Source organism: Mustela putorius, unplaced genomic scaffold, assembly GCF_011764305.1.
Source record: "Mustela putorius furo isolate JIRA1106 unplaced genomic scaffold, ASM1176430v1.1 tig00000450_pilon_pilon_pilon, whole genome shotgun sequence".
NCBI classification, from domain to species: domain Eukaryota; kingdom Metazoa; phylum Chordata; class Mammalia; order Carnivora; family Mustelidae; genus Mustela; species Mustela putorius.
The window spans coordinates 6089223-6116803 of NW_025421385.1; the positions used below are offsets into that span (position 1 = coordinate 6089223).

At 42.0% G+C, this 27581-nt stretch overlaps 1 protein-coding gene across 8 annotated transcripts in view; it reads left to right on the forward strand.

Annotated features, from left to right (window-relative positions):
* The window catches only part of PRKN (parkin RBR E3 ubiquitin protein ligase), a 1292328-nt gene that overhangs the window by 429372 nt on the left and 835375 nt on the right, over nucleotides 1–27581 (forward strand). For all 8 annotated transcript variants that reach the window (XM_045080284.1, XM_045080282.1, XM_045080285.1 and 5 more), the window contains exon 3: nucleotides 23092–23329. In XM_045080284.1, coding sequence (XP_044936219.1) covers nucleotides 23092–23329 — 238 coding nt within the window. The remainder of the gene's footprint in view (nucleotides 1–23091; nucleotides 23330–27581) is intronic.

A 27581-nucleotide genomic window follows, 5' to 3' on the forward strand; every position in this document is an offset into this window, starting at 1 on the left:
GTTTGCAGATGGCATGGTACTTCAATATAGAAAATCTGGAAGACTCCACTAAGAAACTGCTAGAATTGATACACAAATTCAGTAAAGTCACAGGAAACAGAATCAATGTATGGATATCTTTTGCATTTCTATACAGCATTAATGAAACAACAGAAAGAGAAGTAAAGGACTCATCCCATGCACAGTTGCACCTAGGAGTAAACCTAGCCAAGAGGTGAAAGACCTATACCCTGAAAACTATAAGACACTGATGACAGGAAGTGAAGATGACACAGAGAAATGGAAAGACATTCCATGTTCATGGATTGTTAGAACGGATGTTTAAAATGTCTACACTACACAAGCAATCTATACATTTAATGTAACCCCTATCAAAATTCCAACAGCTTTTTTTTCACAGAGCTAGAACAAACAATCCAAAGTTTGTATGGAACCACAAAAGACCCTGAATAGCAAAAGCAACCTTGAAAAAGGAAGCAAAGCTGGAGGCAGCACCATTCTGAACTTTAACTTACATTACAAAGCTGTAGTGATCAAAACAGTATGGTACTGGTACAAAAGTAGTCACATAGAGACATGGAACATAACAGAAAACCCAGAAGTGAACCCACAACTATGTATGGTTAATTAATCCTTGAGAAAGCAGGAAAGACTGTCCAATGGGGGGAGAGGACCGAACTGTCTCTTTAACAAATAGTGCTCGGTAAACTAGACAACAACATGGAGAAGAAGGAAAGTGTACACTTTCTTAACAGCGTCCACAAAAATAAATTCAAAACATTAAAGATCTAAATGTGAGACATGAAACCATAAAACTCCGAGGAGAGAACACAGGCAGTCACCTCTTTGACATCAGCTGTAGTAAAGCAAAAATAAGCTATTGGGACTTCGTCAAAATAAACAGCTTCAGCACAGTGAAGGAAATAACCAACAAAAACTATAAGGCAAACTACTGAATGCAGAAGATATTTGCAAATGACATATCTGATAAAGGCTTAGTATTCAAAATATATAAAGAACTTAAAAACTTAACACCCCAAAACAAATAGTCCAATTTAAAATGGGTAGAAGACATGAATAGACATTTTTTCCAAAGAAAACATACAGATGGTTAACAGACACATGAAAAGATGCTCAGCATCACTCATCATCAGGGAACTACAACTCACAACTACAGTGAGATGTCATCTCTTACGTGTCAGAAGGGCTAAAACCAAGAACACTAGAAACAACAGATGTTAGGGAGCATATGGAAAGGGGAACTCTCCTGCACCATTGGTGGGAATGCAAACTGATGCAGCCCCTGTGGAAAACAGTATAAAGTTCCCTAAAAAGTTAAAAGTAGAACTAACCTCTGATCTAGGAATTGCACTTTAGGTACTTTTTAAAAAAGATATTATTTGTTTATTTGACAGACAGAGATCACAAGTAGGCAGACAGGCAGGCAGACAGAGGAAGGGAAGCAGTCTCCACACTGAGCAGAGAGCTCGATGTGGGGCTCAATCCCAGGACCCTGAGATCATGACCTGAGCTGAAGGCAGAGGCTTTAACCCACTGAGCCAGCCAGGTGCCCCTGCACTAGTAGGTATTTACCCAAAGAATAGAAAAATACTAATTCAAAGGGATACATGTAGCTTGGTGTTATAGTAGCCTTATCTATATACAATAGCTAAGTTCTGGATTCAGCCCAAATGTCCATGGACTGATGAATGGATAAAGAAGATATAGTGTGTGTGTGTGTGTGTGTGTGTGTGTGTGTACAACGGAATACTACTTAGCCATAAAGAAGAACAAAATCCTGCCATTTGCAAGAACGTGGATGGAGCTAGAGGGTATAATGCGAAGGGAAATAAGTCAGTCAGAGAATGACAATATACCATGTAATTCCAAATGAGCAGAAAGGGAAAGAAAAAGAGAGAGTCAAACCAAGAAACAGACTCTTAACTCTAGAGAACAAGCATATGGCTACCAGATGGGAGGGCTGGGGAGGGCTCGGTTAACTGGGCGATGGGAGGAAGGAGAGCACTAGCCGTGAGGAGCACCGGGTGTGCTGCGGGAGTGTGGAATCACTCTATACTGTACACCTGAAACTAATACTACACTGTATGGAGCTGAAGTTTGAACAGAAACTTCAAAACAATATGGAGGTGATATACGTGGCACAGGGAATGATTTATTTCTGCCCGAGGAAACGAGAAGATTAATGCTGACAGCTGTAAAGATAACGTAAAGCAACAACACATTAAAAGAGAAAAATCAGAAAAATTTTGAAAGGCAATGGATTCAACAATTATCCAGAAAATAAATATGACAAAAACTATCCCCGATCCGGCATCCTGTACATTTACAGTCTTGTTTTAAAAGAAGCTTCCTCATTCACTCTGCTAATTTTTTAACTTGAGTGTATGATGTCATTTTTAAAACTTCAAGCTCTGCCGAGTAATCTCTAGAAAACTTACTTACGCTCCAAACGACCCATGATGTCATTTGGGTACACTGCCAAACTGCTCTTGTGTCATCTTTGGTTGTGTGGTTCCAACCATAAGATGCGGACTCCCAGCTTATGGTGGAGAGTTTTTCTGTATTTTTGCATTTTACCCACTTATTCGCCCATCCGTTTTGCCATGCATCTGTCTCTTCATCCGTCTCTGTTTTGCTGTGACGTCAGCAAGAGAGCCGTGGCCAGGAAGTGGCTCCGTCCCTTGCGCCCCTAGTGTGTTGGCGACGTGTTGGCGACGATGGTTACTGGGGCGGTCCGTGATGCCCAGGCGGCTGGGAGAGCTCGTCAGCCAGGTGCGCTGCAAGGGACAGACGCAGATTTAACGAGGTGCTGGCAGTCCCTGTCTCAGTCCGTACTTCTCAGCGTATTGTGAGGATTCCAAGTATGCGAAATGCTTAGTAAATATGGCACCTAGAGCAGTTCCTTGTGATTGTTACCATTCTTCATTCATTCGATGACATGAATTAAGTGCTGGTTTCAGGGATAACTGTAAGCTATGAAGGTCCTGCTGTAAAAACCCTGATGATCAGTTTTCTTCAAAGTTTTGTTTAAAGTTAGGATACGCTTTGATGAGAATTTGGGGGAATTACTAAGAACGTCACTTGAATATTGGAGCCAAGAGCCAAAGATGTTTTGTTTACTTAGTGATCGTCCCCTTTTTCTGAGATTCAGAATTAACAGCTCCCATGTCGGCGTGTATCTCTCTACTCAGCAGAGCCTCCCAGTCCTGACTTGTATCCCCTTTCCCTTACAACAGTGCGGTCATCCTCTGGTTAGAGTGAGGCTCTGTGACATGAAAGAACCCAGGCCTTGCCCGTGATGCTAAGGTGTCATAAGGTACAGAGAAACCAAGGCCCTTATATGGGAAAAAAAAATCCCCAACATAGAGAGGAAGATCCAAGACAACACCTGCTGTTACAGAATCAAGAATCAAGTGGGAGATGTTAAGTGCTGTCGTATAACACTTGCACAGAGGGAGCCCTCCCTAAATTCTGTTCTGTCTTGTTGTGTTGTCAGTCAAGATTCTGACAGCAAAGGTTTGATTTTCCAAAACTCCAAAAGTTCTTTTGGAATGAATAAAAAGGTGAATGGGCAGGTAGAAATGTAGTGTTCTTGCTATTAATAGTGGGCAGCAGAATTTTCAAAGTTTTTGGTTCCCAAAGATACAGAAACTGTGTTTTAGTTTGCGAGTGCAGCCATAACAAAGCCCCGCTGGATGGGGAGTTGAAACAACAGAAACTTATTTCCTTGCAGCTCTGGATGCCGGATGGCTGAGGTAAGGAGACGAGGGCTGGTTTTCTCAGAGGCCTCTCTCCTCAGCTTGTTGACGCCTGTCTTCTCCGTTGGTGCGCACGGGTCTTCCCTGTGTTCTGATCTCTTCATCGGGACACAGTCATGTGGGATTAGATAGGAACCACCCTAATGACCTCATTTTAACTTACTTTTCTGATACTCCTGTCTCCAAATGCAGTCACACTGTGAAGGGCTGGGACATCAAGGTCTGAATTTCATGGAGACACAAGTCACGCTGCGACACTCAGATATGTCAAGTGCTGGCAGACAAGGGCACTAAGTTTGGCCGAACGGTAACTGAGGAAGTGTCAGCTACTAGTCTGTGCCACTAGACGTATTGTTTTGTAGCTCTGAACATCTTGAAATGAGTGCTCAAGGTTATCCATTTTTTATTTCTTTTATAGTTCAAGAAAATCCAAAAGTAAGTATGTTTATGGGAATTGCTCAAAATTAAAATGTTCGTACCTATAATGCAATTGATATTGATATTGATATATATTGATTATCTTGATATACAAATAAGTGTATATGTACAAATTATACATTTCCTTTATTTTATTTGAGTATAGTTGACACACAATGTTACATCAGTTTTAGTGTATACATTTTAAAATATAACATTAAAATAGCATTAATAACACTGGCGTAGTTTCATTCTCAGCTTCAATACTTTTTCACTGTGATAACTGCAAAAAGTGAAGGATTCTGAAGCTCACCAGTGTCATCAGCGACAACGGCGCCCTTCGGAGTGTGACGTGCCCATTTCCATCATCCTTTGCTTCCGATCTCACAACTCTGACCTTTACTGGAGCTCTCACAAAGGCTTCTGGAAGTTTTGAGCCGTGTGTGTGCATGTCCTGTGCTCCTGTGTGCCGGCGTGCACACGCGCTCTCCCTTCCCACACACTCCAGTTGTATTGAAATAAACTTTCCAGTATCTCATCCACGCGAAAAGTAAGCACACATCTGAGGTGGAAGGGAAAAGAAAAAAAAGTCTCCTTAGAATGAAGAGAATGAAAGTTACACACCTAAATATTCTGGTATTTGTTGTTGTTGTTGTTTCCTCAAAAGGGGAGGTGAGTGGGTTAGCTGGATGGCTCAATCAGTTGAGTGCCCAACTCTTGATTTCAGCTCAGGTCGTGGTCTCAGGGTGATGAGACTGAGCTGCACGTTGGGCTCCACGCTCAGCGCGGAGTTTGCTTGAAATCTTCTCTCTTCCTCTCTCCTTGCCCTCCCTAGGTTCTTGCTTGTGCGTTCTCTCTCTCTCTCAAATAAGTTTTTTTTTTTTTCAGATTTTATTTATTTATTTGACAGAAAGAGATACAGTGAGAGAGGGAACACAATAAATAAAATCTTAAAAAAAAACAGGGAGGTGAAGGAATAGCTCTCATCTAAGCAACTGTGTGTAAAATGAGGTTGTCTTTAGGGGAACTTAGGTAAAATGCGGGTCAGAAAGAAGTTACAGCCAGCGGTGCGAAATGAAAGAGACAACATCAAGAGCAGACATATTAGCAGGAGAGTAACAAAAGAGAATTAATTTCTGCATGTACAACATTTTCTGTCATCTTTTCTGACAAAGAAAAAAAAAGGAAAGATATTAGGGATTTAATGACTTGCAGATATTTTCCCAGTTGTCCTTTCAAAAGGATCAAAGCAACAAATGTCTATTCTTTTTTTTTTTTTTTAAGGTTTTATTTATTTGAAAGAGAGAAAGAGAACAAGCGGGGAAGAAGGGCAGAGGGAGAGGGAGAAGCAGGCTCCCAAGCCTGATGCCAGGCTTGGTCCCAGGACCCTGAGATCATGACCTGAGCCGAAGGACCTGAGCAGAAGGCATCCACTTAAATGACTGAGCCACCCAGGTGCCCCTCTGCTTTTTTAAGTTCCAGAAGTATAGAAAGTAAAAGGAAAAACTGAAAATTTCCCTTTTCCCTCCTGATCCCATTCGTTAGAGATAATGGCGAGTTGGTATGTACAGTCAGTAAGAATGCGGATACATAGCTACATACATGTGTAACTAAATGGGTTAATGATTATATGATAGTGATACTAATGATGGTACTGGCAATACTACTAATAAGATGTGCTACTGTACAACTTGAAGTTTTTATTTAAAAAATGGACAGTATCTTTTTTCATGTGAGCCCTGTGGAATCGCAGCAGATACTAACCAGTTGAATGGATGAGTGACAGCAGCCCCAAACGAGTGAATGTTCAGGTGGTTCCCACTTATTTTTTTAATTGTCACTGCAGTGACCATCCATGGACATCTGTCTTTCAGCATTTATGTGAGAATTTCTATATGTGCATTTAAAATATTGTTAAGTTTTGCCAAAATACCTTAAAAAATGAGTCAGTTTACTCCAATGAGATGTTTATCATAATGCAAATGTTCTCACATACTCTCTCATATGGACTTTAGCAAATGTGTTTCTTCACTATCTTTTGCCCTTTTGATCGTTTGGGTAGCCATCTGGGAGGATTTTAATTTACTTTATTATTCTTTTTTTTTTTTTTTTTTTTTTTTACACTATCTCCTTGCATGGAAGATACCTTCTGTATCTGTTTGAAGCTTATGGGGGCGCCTGGGTGGCTCAGTGGGTTAAGGTCTCTGCTTTCAGCTCTGGTCATGATCCCAGGGTCCTGGGATCGAGCCCCGCATCAGGCTCTCTGCTCAGCGCTTCCCCCTGTCTCTCTGCCTGACTCTCTGTCTACTTGTGATCTCTGTCTGTCAAATAAATAAATAAAATCTTGGGGGAAAAAAAAATGAAGTTTATGATGTGGAAAGATTCTTTATCGCAAACTGTTGAAGAAGGTTCTTTCTGTTGCCTCTTTAAGAAAGAAGGGCATTCACGAACCGAGTTGTTTTCTTTGGTTGTCCTCGAAGCACATTAGTCCCTGAATCGCATTCTGCTTCACAAGTTGTTTTGGGATTCTAATATTTCATTAGTTTGCAGAAATATATTTATTAATTGTAGTGGTTCTTAAAGTTTGTATGAGCTGCTGAGCTTTGAGGCCACTGGCCACATTCTTCCACTGACTATTACTCTTTTCTTTAAACTGTAGTGGTGGGGCGCCTGGGTGGCTCAGTCGGTTAAGCAGCTGCCTTCAGCTCAGGTCATGATCGCAGCGTCCTGGGATCCAGTCCCACATCGGGCTCCTTGCTCCTGGGGGAGCCTGATTCCCCCCACCCCTCTCTCTGCCTGCCTCTCTGCCTGCCTGTACTCTCTCTAGCTCTCTGACAAATAAATAGATAAAATCTTTAAAATAAAAAAAAGTAAAAATAAATAAACTGTAGCGGTAATCCATACTGTTAAATAGCTTTCTGGTTTTCAGAGTAAAGATTTCTTTTTCACTCAGGCAAGTTTGGATTTTGCTTGCATCTCCCTCGGTCCTTTCTTTTTAAGTTCAGTTTTTAAGGGAGACAGAGGAACAGGAGAGAGAAGTTAATCAGGTCACAGTTGCGCGCAACGTGTGTGGTTGTTTTCTCTCGCAGATTGTGGAGTTCTCCCTCATTCCTTGTTTTCAGTGGGTACTTCCCATGTGGTCATTGAGCCGGGCTCTGTTATCTCTCTTTTTTATTTTATAAGATTTCAGTGTTGAAAAGTAAAAAATAAACCTGTATAACAAATGCCTGCGTGACCTTTACCTAGATGCCCAGCTCTTAACACTTTGTTTCATTAGCTTTAGTGTTTGTTCTCTGGCTCCTTCCTCCTCCCCATCCGTCCTTCCCTTCCTGCCCCCGATGTTAGACGTGCTGCAGACAGCGGGCCAGTTTGGTCCTAAGCGTTACAGGCAATAGCTACAAAAAATAAAGGCATTCTTCTACATAGCCACCATACCTATTCATACCCAAGAAATTTAACACCGATACAATGGTATGTCTTATGTCTTATGCAAATGTTCCCTCCAGTCATTCCCAAATGTCCTTTATAGCGTTTTTTTTTTTTTTTTTCTTTCTTTCTTTTTTTTTTTTAAATCTTTTTGATCAAGAATTCAGTCAAGGATCACACATTGCATTTAGTTATCATGCATCTTTAATCTCTTTTACTTTGGAACAATCCCCTCACACATATCCTTTTTGGATTTTTTTTTTTTTTTCAAAAACAGACATTTCAAAGTCTCCAGGCCAGTTGCCTGGCAAAATGTACTGTGAGTTGTCTTTGTTTTCATCTTTCTTCATCAGTACATTCAGTTAAACATCATTGTCACCAACATTGCGTAGTTTGTAACTGATGATGGTTGTATGAGCCCTGCCTATGGGGACGGCTGCCAGATCCACTTCTGCAGAAAAACCCTCCACCTCTGAAATTTGTGCAAGTATCTTGATTCCTAGCACTCTTTTATCCTCTTGCTCTACTGGGGATCTTTAACTGAATGAGTTATTAGATTAAGGTTTTAAAAATAACATTTTCTTAGTCTATCATTCCTTCCGTATTTATCCTATATCATTCTTCTGCATAGAGGAGCTCTTCCTCACTTCCCACCCCTGTATTTTGAGTATCTTTATAAATTCATTGATTCTTTCTTTATTCAATTTCTTATAACCCATTACCATCATTATTCCTTTTTGTGTTTATATTTTCCCAAACTTGGCCAATGTGACCCCATGTGTCTTTGAGCATAGTCTTGCTTTCTGGCACACACAAGACATTCTGGGATCACACAAAAGATGTTCTGGGATCGTATTGTACTTTCTCTCTCAGATCTGGTATTAGGAGTCCTCTTTCATCTATGTGGAAAGTTATATTCTGAAACAACATTTGGGTATTAAGTGGGCTCCTTGCTGTCAAAATACTGATCTTCCTTGGGCTCTGCATTAAACTAATGCTGATAATAATCTATCAGTAATGGAAAAAATACATGAAGATATGTACACACACTACTCATAGAAGCGTTGTTTGTAACTTCAAAAAAAAAAAAAATAGTTATCAACCCAGATGTCCACCAGTAGGGTATTGATTGAATAAAACTATGATTTAACCACATGTGAGATCACCATGTAGTTATAGAAAAGAATAAGGAAAATCTCACATTGCTCCCATGTAATAAGTTCTAGGGTAAATTATTATGTGAAAAAAAGACTTTTCACGAAAAAATATGTAATATGTTATGATTTATTGAAGAAAGGGGCTTAAAATACATTTCAGCTTATGTTAAAAATAAGTTATCCAACCTCACACCTGTGGGAATGGCTGTCATGAAAAAGACTTGAAATAACAAGTGTTGGAGAGGATGTGAGAAAAAGAAATCCTTGTGCGCCGTTGGTGAGCATGCAAAATGGCATAGGCACTCTGGAAAACAGTATGGAAGATCCTCAGAAAATTAAAAACTGAACTGACATTTGATCCAAGAATTTCACTTCTGGGCGGTATCTGAAGTGGAAATACTGACTAGAAAATACATCTGTACCCCCAATTTCTTTGCCGCACTTATGTGTCCATTGATGCATGAATGGATAAGTAAGATATGATACAAATATGCAGTGGAGGATTATTCGGCCATTAAAAACAAAGAAACACTGCCATTTGTGACAACATAAATGGACCTCAAAGACACTCTGCTAAGTGAAATAAGTCAGACTCTGTTGCATTAGCTGGTGCCAGCCTCTCCCACCAGCGATCTGCAAGTTTCTTCACCAACAGTATTTGTGAAGCCTTCGAAATATAGTCAAAGTTACTGATGTAAAGAGGCATAGTTTCAATACGTGCTTATTTTATTATAATTAAAATTCATCATCTTTTCATGTTTTAGTATTCATTTGTACATATTTTGTCTTCCATACATGTTTTCTTTCAGATTGTTAAACTTTACTTTCAGTTTTTAAGATTTCCCTGTGTCCTAAGTTGAAAGTATTTTCTCCCACTGTCACTTGTCTTGGCCTTGTTTTCTGTTGACGTTCCTTCCCCAAGTTTTTGTTCTGTTTTTAATTCCAGTGTAGTTAACATAGTGCAATATTAGTTTCAGGTGTACGAGGTAGTGATTCAGCAACTTTATACTTTATCCATTGCTCATCACAGGAAATGTCCTCTTAATCCCCTTCACCTATTTCTTTGTGGTTTTTTTTTCCCCTTCACCTATTTCATTCATCTCCCCACCCCCTCCCCTCAGGAAAACCGTCGGGTTGTTCTCTGTAGTTAAGAATCTGGTTTTGTTTTGTTTTTGTTTTGTTTGTCTTTGCCTTTGTTCTGTTTGCCGTGGAAAGACTATTTTTTATTTTGATGTGGTTAGATGTATTAATATTTTATTGCATCATGATTTTGAGTCATGGTTTTTAAGGCTGTGAGTAGATTCAGGTTAAAGAATGCATTCCTATTTTCTTCTAGGACTGTTAGTTTGGTTACACTGTAAGTATGCTGTGTGTGTGTGTGTGTAGTGTCAGTACGGATGCAGTGCTATCGTTTTTTTGTTCTAACAGATTGTGTTCTAACATTCTGTCCTAGGGTACGGCCTCCTCCCCTCCATCCCATGGAAACTTAATAAAAATCAGTGTATTGAAAAAAAATTATATTTCCCAAAACATTCCTTTATTTCAGATTCTTTCTACTTGAAGTAGGACCAGATCCGCATCCTTGTGTGTGCATGTCTCCTTCAACCTGTTTTCCTTTTTGACTTCGGTATATTTCAAAAGAGCTGGTGTGCTAGATTATAAAACCAGGAAAAGCAAAGTGGTTCATCAAGTCTTCATTGACTTAAAACCTGTTTTCCATTTCTGGCTTCACTTTGTGCTGCTCCAGACATTTTATAGGTTTACAAATTACTCAGCACAGTCTAGGCCTATAGATGTCACATGCCCTTGGGCACACAGTGTATTACTATTTGTATGTTAATTCCAGGCTCTGCCCTTTGAAGTATAATTGATGCCACATCTGATATGGGTAGTTTGTGAATGTCTGACACAAACAACTGGCATTGTGTTCTCTCTCTCTCTATGCATTTGTATAATGTGCTTTCTTTGTAGTCCATGGAACCCATTAAGAGTTTACATGACAGATTAAATCTTTCCCCTGTCCACTTCTGAGTACACCCATTCTCCTTCACAGCCTGTGGAGCTAGTCGGATGGAACGCCTTCCTGGGTGGTTGTGGGAATGTGACCCAGACAGTAGTCTTGGTTCTTCTAGACCCCAAGGCCTACATGGATGGGGGCACCCTTGTCAGGAAAGTCACAGAGTCGAAGGTATATGTCTATCTGGGTTACATCAATAACCTACTGGAGCAGGGGCTGAGGAGGTTTAGGAGGGAGCACAGAATGCCTTTGTGAGCAGAAAGGAGGGCTTCAGTGGGTGAGGAATGGTTGGGACCAAGAGGCCAGAGGTCAAGTGCCCACCCAGCTCTTGATCTTGGTGGACATTCTCAACTTGACTTCACATTAGGAGTCACAGGGGAGATGATTTGAAATGCAGATTGCCAGGACACGCCACTCCAGATTCTTATTCCATAGGTCTAAGATGGGGTGTGAAAATACGTTCGTCTAGTTGGCACCCCAGGTGATTTTTCTATCGATTTTGACCTGGATAGAAGCCTACTACCTGTGTAGAAACTCCTGGGTCATCTTGGCAAATTAATTTAATCTTCCTAAACCCTAAGTGACTCTTAAAATACTGAACCTAATGTTTGAAAAAGGGTTAGTAAAAAGTATTAGGTGAGATTAAATGTGTTGATGTTTATGAAAGGGATTTGCAAAACACTGACCCTTGTGCCCTACGAATATTTGTTATTCTGGCTCAGCCACTTAGTAGCTGTGATAACCTTTGGCAATGATTTAACTGTCTTTACACCTCATCTGTAAAATGAGGATATTAATAGAACCTATCTCACTGTGGCAGTGCACAAAGTAAAATGAGAAAATACTGAGAACACTGCCCAGCATATGGACAATTAAAAAGTGCTAAATATTACTGCTATTATATTTCTTTCATTAAGTGTTCATAACTCATGCATCGAATAGCTACTGTGTGCCATGGGCGTCCATGAATGGGTAGGACGACCGCAGGATTTGTTCTTCAGACTGGGAGACATTTGATGGTTAAAAGGGAGCTTTCACGATTATAGGGACCAACAAGTGTCAACTCAACAGTCCTGAATAGAGCAGCGTGCATGTCACCTCACTAAAATGAGCCAACGATGAGGAGGTTCGTGAGGGTGGCTGCTGCTGGCAGTTCTCGTCACCTCCACCCTTACGGAGCTTTGAGCCTCCTCTAAATAAATATTGACTAATATGTAGGAGTTATTAGTTTGATGTAATGCCAAAGTGGGTGCCCTTCTGGGGACCCCCATCTGTACTCGACTCTGCCTACCAGTATCCTACTCCCAGCCACAATGAATCCTGGCTCTTCTCCTTCCCAGCTCCTTAGGTCCCTCAAACCCAGTTTTGTTCATCTTGTTCTCTCTGGCCAGAATGTTTTCTCTCATTTGTGAGTTTTATGAGATTGTTGGATAGGGCCGTTAGAACAAAAGACCACAGACACGGAGGCCTAAAACACATTTATTGCTCATAGTTCTAGAGGCCAAAACACTGAAATTGATTCAGCAGGTCCTGCTTCCTCAGAAGGCTCTAGGGAAGAATGCTTCCTCTCCGACCTTCTGGTGGCTCCCAGATCTCCTGGCTTGTGGAAGCATCGCTCGGATCTCAGCGTCATTTCATGTGACGTTTTCCTCCCTCCGGTGACTGCATCCTCTCTTCTTCCTACAAAGACATCAGTTCCTGGAATTCAGTAGACCCTAAATCCAGGATGATTTCCTCTTGAGATCCCTACCTGTTACATCTGCAAAGACCTTATTTTCAAGTAAGTTCACATTCTGGATGGACGTGGATTTTGAGTAGACACCTTTCAACCCACTATCCTCCCTTTACTTAGAAGAAGATTAAAATGAAAGAGAAGTCAGAGATTTCTTTTAAATCAGGACACTGGGGGCACCTGAGAGGCTCAGTCCATTAAGCTTCTACCTGCGCCTCAGGTCATGATTCCAGGGTCATGGGATCGAGCTCCACATAGGACTCCCTGCTCAGTGGTGGGGCGTCTGCTTCTCCGTCTCCTCCCTGTTTGTGCTTTCTCTCTCTATCTCTGTCTTTCTCAAATAAATAAATAACAATATTTTAAAAAATAAAGAAATAAATCAGGGCACTGTACTAGGCCCAGTCTTTCTGGAGCCAAGCTTTTGTCTTGATGGGTTGACGCGTGAGTCCTCATTCTCTCAGAAACTCATTTATAAATGAACTCCCACCTCGCCTTTCTTTTCTCTCTACCAGGCAGAGGAAGTTACTTGAGTTACTGTAGATACAAGTAAAATGTATTATCTGTACATCTATGGCCTGCCCTGTCACCTGTGGGTTTTCATTAGCTTTTATTAGAGCAGAATGCGAACCCTGTCCCTAAGCTTTGAGGCACTTTCTCATAGTCCCCAAATACCACCCACCAAACAATGGATTTTTATAAATTTGTTCAGCTGATTTATCCCAGGAGGAGACTGAATGTGTACAGGCTGAGCTTTTATTCTATACTTATGCCCCCAAAATGTACCTTATGAAAAAAATGAAAAAAAAAAGTCACCAATCTTAAAGGAAGTTTATCATAAGTAAGTTCTGCTAGATAAATTTAGAAAAATGGCTTTTATCCAAGATGATATTTACCAGTTTTTTCACAGTAGAGGTTCAAAGCTAGAGTCCCTATCCCACAGCACATCTCTCGCATTTACCTGCAGCTGAATCTCTGGCCCTTTGAGGAGCGCCGGCCTCACTCACCTGCGAAAGCTGTGACCCTCGGGAGTGTACCTGGGAGGGCAGTGCTCTTGACACATCATTTCTCCTGAATAAAGGATTAGAGAAAAGAATTAGTAAAGACCAGCAGTTGAAATGGAAGAAATGAATACCATTTATCCTTTCTCGTACTCTGATGTCAGAGTCTAGGAATTTGTCCCAATTAACACAGACTTCCCGTGCCTTTCTTCGAGCTGATGTCTAGAGGGCAACTCGTGCAGACATCGGTTAGAGTCCAGGTGTGGAGGAGGAGAGCAGCTTCATGTCTTATTTATCCGGAGTAAAAGAATTGTTGCACGTGACACAAAATACCCAGATTATGAAACAGGAGCCGACATAAGTAACAATGTGTTGTATTTATATATAAAATTTAAACCTAAGGCTGGAAACTTAAAGAATTTACGGCCAAGTTGTGAAACTGTTTATCTCCGTGTCAGTCTTAAAAGAATGTATCGAAGTGTCTGTCTTCTCTCCTCTTTTCTTTGCCATAGAAGAGCTGGAATATTGTCTTCCCCTTCCTGTCCTACTCGGTGTGTATCCTACCTTACCACACCCTAGTTAAGCTCCCTGCAGCGGCGAAGGGACATGGGAGACATTAGATTTACTGGGTGGCTCCCAGTGATGATGATGGCACATGGCTACATTATCCTGCATAATTGTAGGGAGAAATGGTAGTATTTGAGGATAAGTGGTGCCTGATCATTTTTCTCCCTTACAGAGTTAACACACATTTCTTTTCTTTCTTTTTCTTTTTTAAAGATTTTATTTATTTATTTGGCAGACAAAGATCACAAGTAGACAGAGAGGCAGGCAGAGGAGGAAGCAGGCTCCCCGCTGAGCAGAGAGCCCGATGCGGGGCTTGATCCCAGGACCCTGAGATCATGACCTGAGCCGAAGGCAGAGGTTTAACCCACTGAGCCCCCGCAGGCACCCCCCCTACATTTCTTTTCTTAAAGGTCTGGGTCAGGTGTGTGACTCTGTGGCCTTTTCTTTGCCTAGGAGAGATTTCGTTTTTGTTTGTGTTTCTTTGTTTGTTTCCGGAGGGGGAGATTTCTTTTAAAATAATCCAAGGTTCAAATTATCACTCTGGTTTTCCACTGATTTGAAGTAAGCATTTATTATGTCATCTAAAAACTTCTTTCAAAGACATGAAGTGCACCAAACTTATTCTCATGGGGAGCACTGAGTAATGCACAAACTTGTTGAACGATGATATTGTGCACCTGAAACTAACATGACACTCTGTGTTAACTGCACTGGAATAAACACGACACGACATGACAGAACACAACACAGCCAGACTTAACACTGTTCCAGGCTGGCTACGGACTCACTGCAACCTTGAGTCAATCAGTCTATTGTTCTGTGCTTACTGGGTTAGTCCTCGGTAACCAGCACTGGGCTGTCACCCACACGAGGAACATACCTAATTCCTTTTCATTCTGAATGAGCCTGGCCTTTGTGTTCACTCGGGAGAAATCATGGATTAGAAATACAGCATAGGGGATATACTGAGGTCGAACGTAGTTCGGTGCAAATGAAACATTCCCACAGCCTTTCCTCACTGCTATTCTCCGTATTCTTTATCTGAAATTTTTATGTCTTTGCTTTTGGAAGTCCTTACTAGTTCACAGAGTCTGGGACACACTCACAGTTCTGAAATGAGTCGTCTTTACAGGCCTAGAAGGTAGCAGAAACAGTCTGAACAGCCCTCAGCCATCTCTGGAGATAAGCCTTTGGCATATATTTTGCTGGATTTTGTTCCCCAGAGTAAAAACTACCATACTTCTCTGTATGTAAAGACTAAGTTAGACAAAGGTTCTCTGAACCAATAATAGTGATCAAAGACTAAAAGAAAAAAAAAAGCATAGGGCAGATGGGTCAAGTGGGGTGGGAAGGGGCAGGAGACAGAGAAGAGGATGGGGAGAAGGGGGCATCGGAAAGGCCACTGGGTTCTTTTACAGAGTGGAAATACGTGAGGGGTGAAGAGAAGGAAACCAGAAACAAGTTGGAGAACAATAATGGTGGCTGACTGTTTTTGTTTTGTTTTGTTTTAAGGGGCTAGCAATAAATAGATGCCCAAAAAGGATATGAAGATGTTTTTATCCTTATCAGGTGGTTTTTTTTTTTTTTTTTTTTTTTCCTGAAATGACCTCATTGATGCTGAATATCTTCTCTCCACATTATAAACAAAATCTCTTTGGCAGTAATAAATTTGCCCCTCAGTTTGTGGAAAAGAGAAAACTCAGTGAGAGAGAGATGCCGTCTGAACAGAGTTTAGGATGACAGTTTGCATCCTTTCTATTTTTTTTCCTAGGGTCGTATCAAGTGGTTGTATCAGTTTCTTTAGGAGAAAGGTATAATATAAAATGGGTTCTTGTCCAAGATTCATCTCTGTTTGCCGTACATGCCTGGGAAGGAAGTGTGTTTGTTAACCCTGCACCCAAGACTCCCCCCGTGAATATGATAAAGGGTATGAACTGACTTGTAAATGTTAATTTAATTCTGTTGGCAAAATCCATGTATATATTTTAACTATAATATTTATCATAACTAGTAATGGAATATTTAAAGAAACAATACTGGAAAGCACTTTTTGTAAAGTTTGCAATATAAAACATGGTGTAGCTTGGTTTAGAGGGTGCCTGCGTATCTAGGAGAGGGCACACATGGACCAGCGGAAGCCCAGACCGGGCCTTGTGCACACAGCGGTCACTTCCTGCCGTAATAAATTATTTGCCACAAGGCTACTGGGTAGTGAAAGACACCCATTCCTGTTTTGTCCCCTTCTCCTCCTGTTGAGCCCCCTCTGGTGTGGCTCCTAATGAGCAGCAAAACGGTCCCTGGCCCCAGGTGGGAGGGAAGTGGATGGCGATGGCGACGGGCTCAGACCCACGCTGGCTGATTAGTGTGAGGCTAATTGGCCTTTCATAGGAATTGCATGCCTCAGCCTTCAGCAACCAGAGAACGGACCTTTCAGTATCTTTATCTAAGTGTCATAGCTTTGATTCTAATGAAAACCAGCCATAAGAAATGTGAAATAAATTCAAAGCTTAAATCACAAAATATCCGTCTTTTACAAGTCTAAGAAAAAAATAATGAAAGCTCAAGTTTTTTATTCTCATCCAATTAATATAAATTGGCATTTAGTGCTCACTGAAGACAATGGAGGGGATTGGAGTTCAAGAGAAACAAACCCATGGGAACAATTCCTTTCTGGTTATTCTGACTCCCCTCTGAACATCTCTGGGCTCAGGCTGCTTTCTCCGCATTGTTGCATTGTTAGATGTAACCATACAGAACATTTCCCAGCCATTATGCCTAAAAATATCTTTAAATAACTTTCTAAATAATTGCCATTTTGTCTTTCTCTGACATAGAAAATACATTATTAAAAACTCATACAGAAACATGTTTGTTAAAAGTTATTGTCAGCAGAAGCAATTAATAAGCGTTCAGAATTTTTGACAGCAAAAGAAAGAAAAGAAAATGAAAGTTGTTTTTAAAAATTGTTTCTTTCTTAGTTAGATAATTTATGTTAAATTATCTAGGAAAGATCTCCTAATGTCAAAATGATTTTTAAAATTAAAATCTGTTAACATCATTGCCTATTAAAGTAGGAAATCTTTTATCTGATGATTCTTGGCTGATCATTTTATTGCTTTTCTGGGGGAAAAAATGTGTGTTATTAAAAATTCAAATGAAAATCAGAGGTTTTTTCAGACCTTGATATGGAAAGTTAGTACACAATAAGATGTGTGACAACCTTCCCATTGAAATAATCTAAGCATTTTGTAGGATGAGATAGAGTTCAGCAGTCTGGAGAGAGCTAAAATGAGTAAGAGTGAAGGCGCGGGAGAGGAGCTGAGCTAATTTCACCAGCGCAGGCATCGGTATGTGCGCATGTTGACGTGTGTGGGTGAGTTAGGATGTTTAGACCCATACACTGGCCAGGAGGTTCTGTCCAACTTGCTGCTTGTGTCACGAATCCGGAGAAGTGGAGTGTCCAAAGCAGAGCTACTCGAAAGACTCCCGGGCTTACAGCCAGGACACAAGGGCCGCAGAGCGACTCTTTGCTCTCCTAATGGTGCGTCTTACTTGCGGCAGTTACCCGAGCTGTGGGACTCTTCCCACCTCCGGATCGGCGGCCCTGCTGGGCGGCAGCTTCGCAGGATCCTTCAGTTTCTCCACATCCCCAGGTGGAGTGTGTACCGGGGCCGGTCTCTGTAGCCATCCCGGGGCGTGGGATTCCGTGCTGACCTCCGACGTGTGGCCCGGGTGTCACACTGCCTTCACACTCTGGGTTCTCGCTGTGCCCTGACCTTGGCTGTCACTGGCCGTGCTGCTGTCATCATCACGGGCTGCTCTGTTGGTTGTCAAGCAGATCCACCCACGCTTTCTTGCGGCCTCCCTTGAGCCAGTTCCGGGAGGGCCGCCCTCCACGGCTTTTCCCATTCCAGGTACCTGGCTTTCCTCCTCTTCGTTCTTTTGCACCCGGGGAGTGTGCACGCAGCTTCCAAACCCTGCTCTCCCCGCCGGGCCCCTGCCCTCCTCCTCCTCTGTCTGTCCCCTCTGCTCCCCACCTCTCGGCGGCCACGCTGGGGAGCTTGGGACGTCACAGAAGGGTCATGCGGAGTCCTCCACCTGGGCGCCTATCTTGGCTTCACACTTAGCAGCTGGGGGATGTTGAACCTGCCGTGAACCTTTCTGTGGCTCGCCTTTGTCTTCTGGCAGGTTGGATGGAAGTGAACAGCCAGTGAGATCAAGAGCTGGGTTCGTGCCAGCCAGAGCCACCCCTGGGGATGACAAGAGCCCCTCCGTCAGAGGACTCTGGCAACGTGAGACGGCTGAGTGCATCAGAAACCTTGTAACGCAGCCCGGAGGCTAACTAGACCTCTGAAACAGTGTGTGCTGATTTCATTTTATTAATATGATTGTTATTTCTATAGCAGATGAAAGCACTTTGTTAATAATGTGCCATTATTGACTTTTTGAATCTCATTATTAACATTTAGAGATTGTCTGTCTACCCCTTCTTTAAGTGTTTGGAAAACATTCCAATAACTTCGTAGTCCCCAGGAATTTTCTTGTTATAGTAACATTATTTGTTTTTATAAGATCTAAAGGTTAAGACTTTGAAAAGCATTAGCAGGTTTTTCAAAAGCATTTCTGGTGTTCTTTCTTTATTTTTCTTTCTTTCATTCTTTTTTCCTTTTTTTTTTTTTTTTTTAAGATTTTGTTTATTTGAGAGAGAGAGAGAGCATGAGCAATGGGGAGGGGCAGAGAGAAAAGCAGACTCTCCACTCCACTGAGCAGGGAGCCCAGGACTATCCCAGTTCTGTCCCAGGACCCGCAATCTTGACCTGGACCTAAGGCAGACACTTACAGTGAAGCCACCCAGGCATCCCTACTTCCAGTGTTCTGACTGGATTGTCAGACTCTGAAATATTTGAATCCTAACTGTGTGTTAGCGGAGGAACTCCTTTTTGTAAAAGGAAAAAATACACCAGTGTCTTGTATGTTGTGGAATGATGGCCAGATAGGGGAGATTCGGTTACTGGCTGTCAATCAACTCCCATAGATATTAATCCTGGGGCATCCCCAAATCAAACGTACCGTAGAGAAAGTGTCCAAGATACGGATTTCTCGGTCCCTGATGGGGGATTTGCTCCACCGGATGGCATGAGAGCAAGTCCGGTTGGACTAATAAGTATTTGTTTTGTCCACACTACACAACTCACATCACAGCGTCACTTGTTGAATTAATAAGTTAAAACACAAGTGTAACGTTTACTCTTTGCCAGGCAATATTCTGTTTATTGAGGTAACAGAGACACATAAGACATTGTTTTTGCCCTGAGAAAGTTTAAAACCATGCTGGAGAACTCTGCCGTTTTCCCGCTGAAAATCTCTACCTCCCAAAGCTGAGGAATTTTTTTTGTATCCTATGAGAACTAAATTTTATTTTGAGCTTCAGAGAGGCTGGACAACTGAACTTCATCCAGGTCATCATGCCTGGAATGTGTTACTTATGGGGCTTTGAACTGAACTGGTGTGATGGTGCGTTTGTGCCATCTGGCAAAGGGACTGTTTCCGAGATCAGCACTGTTTTTTATGAGAAGTCAAAGAGTTGATCAGTTAATGGTCTCAGAACCATGGACGCAGGCTGAGAGAAGTCTGTTCCCTATGTAGCTTGTGACCTTCCTGTTCCCCTTTCCAGTTCCACCTTGGGCATCCAAAAAAAAAAAAAAATCTTGATTTGAAGGGAAGATCTCTGTTTTGGGATTTCTTCCATGTTTGTCAAATTTTAGCATGCTCCGGGAATTTGCTGAGGTTCTTCATGTGTTTCATGGCATCTGAGCAGACAGGGATTTTTTTTTTTTTTAATCAATTTCTAGTTCATAGGAAGCTGGAATGTTGTCGGAGCGATTATCAAATCTCTAGAGCCTGCTTATTCCCTTCTGTGTCCATTCTCCAAGCAGGACTGTGTGAGATTCAGAGGTCTTATCGATGTACAAGATCAGGGGCCAATCCCGCTGAGTTTTCAAAACTCCCGAATGACGATCCTAACTGTCCAAGGAGACGGAAACGAAGACACTAACTACTATGTACGGAGGCACTGCTGTTGGACGGGGCTCTGCATTCCTTCTGTTTCCTTATATCTTCAGAGTCGTCGTCAGAGTCGGTGCTATTATTGCCAATGACAGATGTAGAAACTAGAGTTTAAGGAGGGAAAGTCATTTGCCAAAAATCATGCAGCTAATAGATTACATCGGTCTGGCCTGAAATCCCATGCTCTTTCTTCCACAGCCTTCTGGCTCCCCATGGAGCACTTTAGGTATCGAGTTTATGACTATTTGGATGTCTTCCTTCATTCATGCTTGTTTCTGCCCCCGTCCTTCGAGTTCCCCTTGATTTTCCTTTTCACGGACATATGTTCTCTACCTACTAGGTTCAAAGTGCTGCGTGAAGCATTCTGGGAAGTCAGAATGTAAGTGTGACCCAGATGCTGCGCTCAGGAATTTCTAAATTGAGTGAAGATTAGACACGCGCACGCGCACACAAAGACCCACGCACATGCACACACAGTTCTGCCCATGGTCCGACCCCTGCGAGAAGAGCGTGGCTGGCAAAGTTCGCTGATGTTCAGATGAGGGAGGCAGGCATTACTTTTACCTGAAGCATATAAGTCCTGAACGTTGAGAGCGGAATTTTCTGACTGAATTCTTGAGCCTCCTTGCAAAGAACACGCTATGGGTAAAAACCTCCGGGGACGGTAGGAGACGCGCTCTCAGCTCCCTCCCCTTGTGGCATGAGCTCCCGCCCCGCAAGCCCGCTCAGGTGGACTCAGATCTTCGTGTTGCTTTATTTGAAATGACTCAGGCTCAAGGCTCTGTATAATTCTGGAGTCTGGCTGAGCGCCGAGGCCGCGGTAGGCATTGATAGAATGTCCGGTAGTCCAGTTAGAGTGGAAGATGGATACTGTCGGCTGTCACTGCCTAATGAACAGCCACGGAATCTCAGCGCCGTACGTTGGTGGCCGTCCCCTCCGGGTCAGCCGGGGGTCTGCGGTGCCAGCCCCTCCAGCTGGAAGGCTCTGCTCACGCCGTAGGTGACGCTGTCCTCGGTCCCCTCCGTGGCTAAGCGCAGGACTGGGCCACGTGCACACGGGGGGCCCAGGCTGGAGGAGGCGGAAACTACTCGGAGGTGCTCTCACTGACCACAGCGGTGGCACAGATACGTTTAAAGGCTCTGTTTCCACCATAGTGGCCAGAGCCAATCACAGGATGAGCCCAATCAAGGACAGGAGGAAGAGAGATGGGAGTGAACAGCTTGGATGAAGAACCCCATCAATCATGTATACGACGCCAGAGAGGAAAGGTGATAAAATCAGAAGATAGGTGATCTAGAAAGGAGAGAAGTCTAAGCATGCCCGAAGATGATAGTAAGATGTCAGATTCTGCGTAATAGGTAATAGCGAGATATTTGAAAAGATTATGAAGCACACTCTGGGAGCGTGTGCATGCTGGGTTACAGGGAGAGAGGGGAGGTGAGGGAGCAATTGCAAAGCTGTTATAATGATGAAACCCTAAAACGGGGAGATGGGAATTGAGAATAAGGGAGCGGAAGATGGGAAGGCTCTTTCTGAGTCAGAATTAGTTACTCTTGGCACCTTGCTGGATGCAAGGGTAGGGCGGGGGAGGGGGGTGTCCCACTGAAGCCTTCAGAAGACATAGAAGGGTAATCAGAGTTGTAGGTGGGCGGGGAGGACTGGACCCCTGGATACCATAGGGGAGGGCAGTGATTTGCCAGAAATGGGAACACAGGTGGGGACAGGCTAACGGACGGAGATTGACAACCAGCAACCCCTGCTGAGTCAGAGCCGTCCTGATACACCCAGCGCTGTGAGGACAGGTGGCAGGGACAGCAAGCGTGTCCACGTGACAGAGGTCTGGGGCACGGGACACCCAGAAATGGGATCGAGGCCCGCGGGCATCCTGAGACCTTCTGAGTCCGCAGTGGTGTGTCCGCAGGAAGTGCTGATGCAGGGTTTGCTGGCGACGGCGGCCAAGCCCTGCTGGGAGGGTGGGGGCCAGTCAGGACTGCCTTTAGCCTCGCTGGGCATGTGGGGCGTTGTTCGGACATGGCTATGATGAGAGCGTGACTACAGGTGGTTTGTAGAAATTGAAATTCGGGGGTTTAGTGGGAGAACGAGGTCATGTCTATGAGGGAGGAGGGCCAAGACAGACAGACAGACAGACAGACGGGTGATTTTCTATCCAGCAGATACTCTGAGGCCGGGCTTTGGTCTAGTCTAGTTTTAGTCCGAGCAAATCATCTGGCTTCGACCTTTCATTCTGGTCAGGTTTGCAGTGTGCTGTTCACACACGTCAGTGCATCGGCACACAGCACTTCTGCCGCTGTCGGCTGCATGTAATCGGCTGTCGGGTGGGCCGGCCTGGGTGTGGCCTCGCTTCCTTCCCCGTCGCCGCGGGGCTGTGTGTGCTGGTGACACAGGGGCCCGTGTGGCGTCCACCACCAACACAGTGATTTTTAAACTGTGGAGTAAAGTGCTCTGTCATTGCCCATAAGCAACTCTCTGTGCTTTTTAAAATGGAGACGGAGGCTGGTATTGATATCTGATGATTGGGACGACACGTCCCTTCTGAAGTGAATCAATTTTCAAAGAATACTGCTTGTCCCCACGCTTACATATGCCCCGTGTAGAGTTCGGACCCGCTCGATCTCGCATTGCTTTGACTGTCACTCTAGTTTTCTGTCGCCGGGTCCATGTATGCCCACATTTTGGTTCATGGCCCCAGGACTGCAGAGCCCACATAGATGCACACGTGCTGACAGGGGCAGGGCATCCAACTCCATCCGCCACACGTGGCTCTTTCCTCAGGTTCCATGACTCTGTGGGACCTTGGGTCTAAACAGATTTGAGGCTCTTGGGCGTGCTCTGGGCCTGAGGACAGGTCAAACCTTACCCGGCCTTTAACGCTTGCACTCTCTCGTCTCGTTCTGCCTCGCTCCCACCTAGAGCTGTGACCTGGACCAGCAGAGCATCGTCCACGTGGTGCTGAGACCCTGGAGGGAAGAACAAGAAGGGGAGGCCCCTGGACAGGACGGCCCACGAGACACCACGGTGGGCTCGGAGAGGGAGCCGGAGAGCTTGACGTGCGTGGACCTCAGCAGCTCCGTCCTGCCGTCCCGCTCGGGGGGTCTGGCCGTGATCCTGAGCAGTGACGACACCGGGACCCTGCCAGCTCGAAGGCCAGGTAATTATGCAGACTCTGTCTACACCAGGAGAGCGCTGTGGGTGGCAGGCCTCCGCAGGGAAGGGCCTTAGTGTGGACGGACTCATTTCTCCCTAAGTTCTAGATGCCGAGAAGCAGGCATCATTAGAAGGATGGCACTGGGCTATAAAATTTGAGGTCAATATATTTAGTAAGTGCCGTGGAACAGGGCTTTCAGGTTAAGAATGAATTTGGATGTCAGGCCAGGGTAATAGTGTTTTATTTTATTTAGTTAGTTATTTTGAGGAAGTAGGAGTGCTGGGGACGTGACACATTGAGCTGGGGTCAGAATAGGTCATTAAGGTGCATGTATGTCTCTCCACTTTTGTCTTTCTTTTCTATTTCTTATTTTCTTAAAATGCATTTTGGTTTATTATGCTTCTGATGATGTAGGGGAATTTGAAAAAGCAGAAAGAGAACTTCAGAGGGAATTTCAGTCATTTGCAGGTGCTAAGGCAACGCATTGTAATGTCAGATAACAGCCTCAGCGTGAAGGGTTCTTCCTTCTCTCCATGTTACAGTGCTTTTCAGAACTGCCTTTATTTAGCAAGGTTGGCAATCCCTTTGTTATTTTGCCAATATTAGTGCATCTCCTTTGGTCTTTTATTTTCCAATCTAAATAGTCAAAGGTATAACAGGATTTTTTTTATTTTGACTGTGTATAGCAGAAAACACAAAATAACAGCAATAAAATAAACAGCAATAAAAACAGCATAAAATACATTTATGCCTTATAACAGACTTTGTAAGGCATAAATGTATTTCTCTCCTACATACAGTAAGTGAGGATATAGGCCATTCTGGGCTGTGATGGCTTTCACAGAGTCCAAGAATTTGGGAACCAGCAAGATGGAGGCCAAAAATATATGAAATATCCCTTGCTAATTTCACTAAGTAAAATTTAATAAAGTTTAAAAAAATCATAGATGAGATTACAAAAATAATTTCCAAGGACAAGTGGAAATGTAGAAATAACACATTTTAAATAGAGGAATGGATAAACTTGGAGTTTAAGTGCATAACCTGATACTCTGGAAGTCTTGATGAGGTTGTGGAGGGGAGGAATTCTGACCTTTGCATACACTGAGCACTTAGGAAACAGGAAAAAAAAATGTGAGAAATAGGGAAAAAATGCAATATGTGGGGAAAATGAGATCCATCTAAACAGTATCTATGTGATCCAGAATGGGAAGTTAATGCAAATATTGGACTCAGATTTGTGGTGCATCTGATGTTTCAAGCAGAGTGTACATAAAAGCATTCCTAGAGAACATTCAGGAAGCATGGGCTGCATGCCTCCAGAGGGAACCATGCCCTAGTCAAGGGGCACACATGGTCAAATATTACAGTTCAAATAAAAGGATATTCTGTCATGAGCAGAAGTAAGCATCTACCACAAACTGGAAGATTAGGTTTCCCTGAGACTTAAGAAAATAAAATTACAATTTGAAACAAAAGACAAAACAAATACATTTTATGTTAATTAAAGCATAAAAAATTTGAAACCTAAAACAGAAAACAAGTATAATAGAAGAAGAGGTATTAAATAGAACATAATATTAGCTAGTGGAATTAAAAAAAAAAAAAGTGGATAGGTTAAAACAGCAAATTTGACAATGCCAAAGAGAGAATTTGTAAACTGGAAGATAGATATGGGGAAATTGCCCCAAATGTGGTATAGGTTAAAATGTAAAGCAAAGCTTTTAAGAGACTAGGAGTTTGGAAGAGATGGCCAAAAAAATTTCTGATAGGAGTTTTATTATAGGTGATACAGACCTAGGAGAGAGACCATTTTCCAGGAGAATATGGAGAATTTTTCAGGACTGTTAAGTCCTCTGATTTGAGAATACATGGTCCCAAGCAAGATAAAACAAAATAAAACAAAACAACACACAGTTGGTTTTAATCAGGATAAATAAAAATAAATTCACTTTATAAAGAAAGTAAATGATCAAGGAAAATAAGAAGAATTTAAACTCAAATAAAGAAAAGAGATTACTTAAAATGGAACAATAATTTGAATGGATCCTGGCAGGAATAATAGAAGGAAAACAGTATTGGAGTAATATCAAATGACTGAGGGATATACCTGTTAACTCAGAGTTCTAAACCCAACATTCCTAACAAAAATACTGCTCAAGAGTGAGAGGGAAATAAAAACACTTTCAGACAAACACTAAGAGTATTTGTACCCAGTCTGAAAGAACTGATCAAGGTCTTACAATGGGGAGGAGTGGGTTTGAGCCCAGGGTGACAAAATGGGTTGTGAGAGATGATGCTTAGAAAACCCAAGGGTAAATGTGGATCGGTCTAAATGAACATTGGTATAAAACATAATAACAATTAGTTTGATGGGTACAAAATAAGAGGGACCAAAATAGTAGATAAAATGACATTTAGGAGAAGACAATGATTGGTTAACTTGGAAATATGTTCAAGGTGTCATTACTGATTAGAGAAATTAGTTTTAGATACAAAGTTGTATCACTGCAGCCTACTTGATGGGCCAATATTTAAAAGTCTGACAATTCCAAGCATTGGTTAGGATCTAGGGCAGAAAGTGCTTTCATACATGATGGTGGGAATGTCATTTGATTTAGTCATCAAAGAGAGCTTCATAATAATTAATTCACAGCTTCATAATGATCAGTGAAATTCCAGATATTCACATTCTGGAACTCAGAGTGCATGAGGAAACTTCTAAATAGATGACCAATAAGGATCATTGAAATTTGCAAAAAGATAGAAATGACATAGCTGTCTTTAAATAGTAGAATGGATAAGTAATCAGTTTTATTCTTATAATGGGTTATAAATTACAAAGGAATGTTCAGAAAGATACAGTTTATGCAAAGTTTCAAAACAAAGTTCAAAACAATTATATATATTCTTTATGGTAGGATAACCATATAACATATTTTGCCTAAGCAGGATATATTTGAGAGTTAAAATTTACATTAAATATAACTAAATTTTATATTTATAACTAAATTATATATTTATATACCATTGAAATATTTACTTATGGATCAATAAATTGGATTTATTATTTTTTTGTAATGACAAACTAGTTCAAGAGGATTTAAATTTTTTTCAAAAGTTAAAAAATTCATGTGTTTGGAGCAAAAGCAAGCCTTTATATTTATCATCTGAACATTAATAATATTAGCAGAATAATTATACTTTGTATTTATTCATACATTTTATTCAGTTTCTTGATGTATCTGACTCTGACATCTTTGTCAGTGGTATTTACCTGAAGACTAAGGACAAATCGTACTGTTTTATTTTATTATAAAATTGTCACTAGTCATCTTCAGTTTCATTTTATGTTGAATAATTTTAGAATTATTGTCACCTTCAGTTGATTGTCTCTCTAAACCATAATACTTTTAGTTAAGAAATATTCTTTCACTCTAGGAATTGAGAGAGGTACTAGTAGGCTCTCAGAAAATTCTAATGTTTAATATTCATTTCGTATTTTTAATGGAAATGTATAATTCTTTCAATCCAAACAAGGGTTTACATAAACTGCTATAAATGACACCACCACCATAGCTGGTGCTTTCAGATTTCTATACGCCCCATGGGGAGACTTTGGTTCTCACATGATCTCGGTGAGTTACATCTGACCTCTCTCTGGTCATCGCTTCTCATTAACCCACTGCCTGTTCACTGTGTGTATTTTACAGGGCTGGGCACTGGCCATGGTACCACTTGTGGATGTACCAGATGGCTGGCGGAGGTGGCATCCTTATGTGCTTCTGCCGTTCCCTACCCCCAGGCCAGGATTGAGCTCTCCTGGGACCCTTCTTGCTGTGTGAGAGGGTGCGCTAATTATGTAGAATCTGGAAAGGATAGGGAAAGGAGAAATGAATTACCGTAGGTCAACTTGAAGACTTAACTCAGTCTTCCCTTCATCTTCCAACCTGGGAAGAATCATCTCCTTTTTAATCATATCCTTATATCTTCTACTACTTTCAATTATGTATTTCAGTTCCTCTGCATATACTTCTTCTCACTAAGGACAGGATAGCTATCCAGTTTATTATAGTTTTCCCCCCCAAATCTCCCAGAAGAGTAATGCTAAATGTTTAGTAAATTACTTAAAATTGTAAATCTGGTAGGCCATTCATCATAATTGCTGCGTATTGAACTTTTAGAACCAGTGTTTTATTTAAAGTTATTTGACTTCACCCTCTTCAAATATCTTGGGAATTTCAGTGTTTGAATG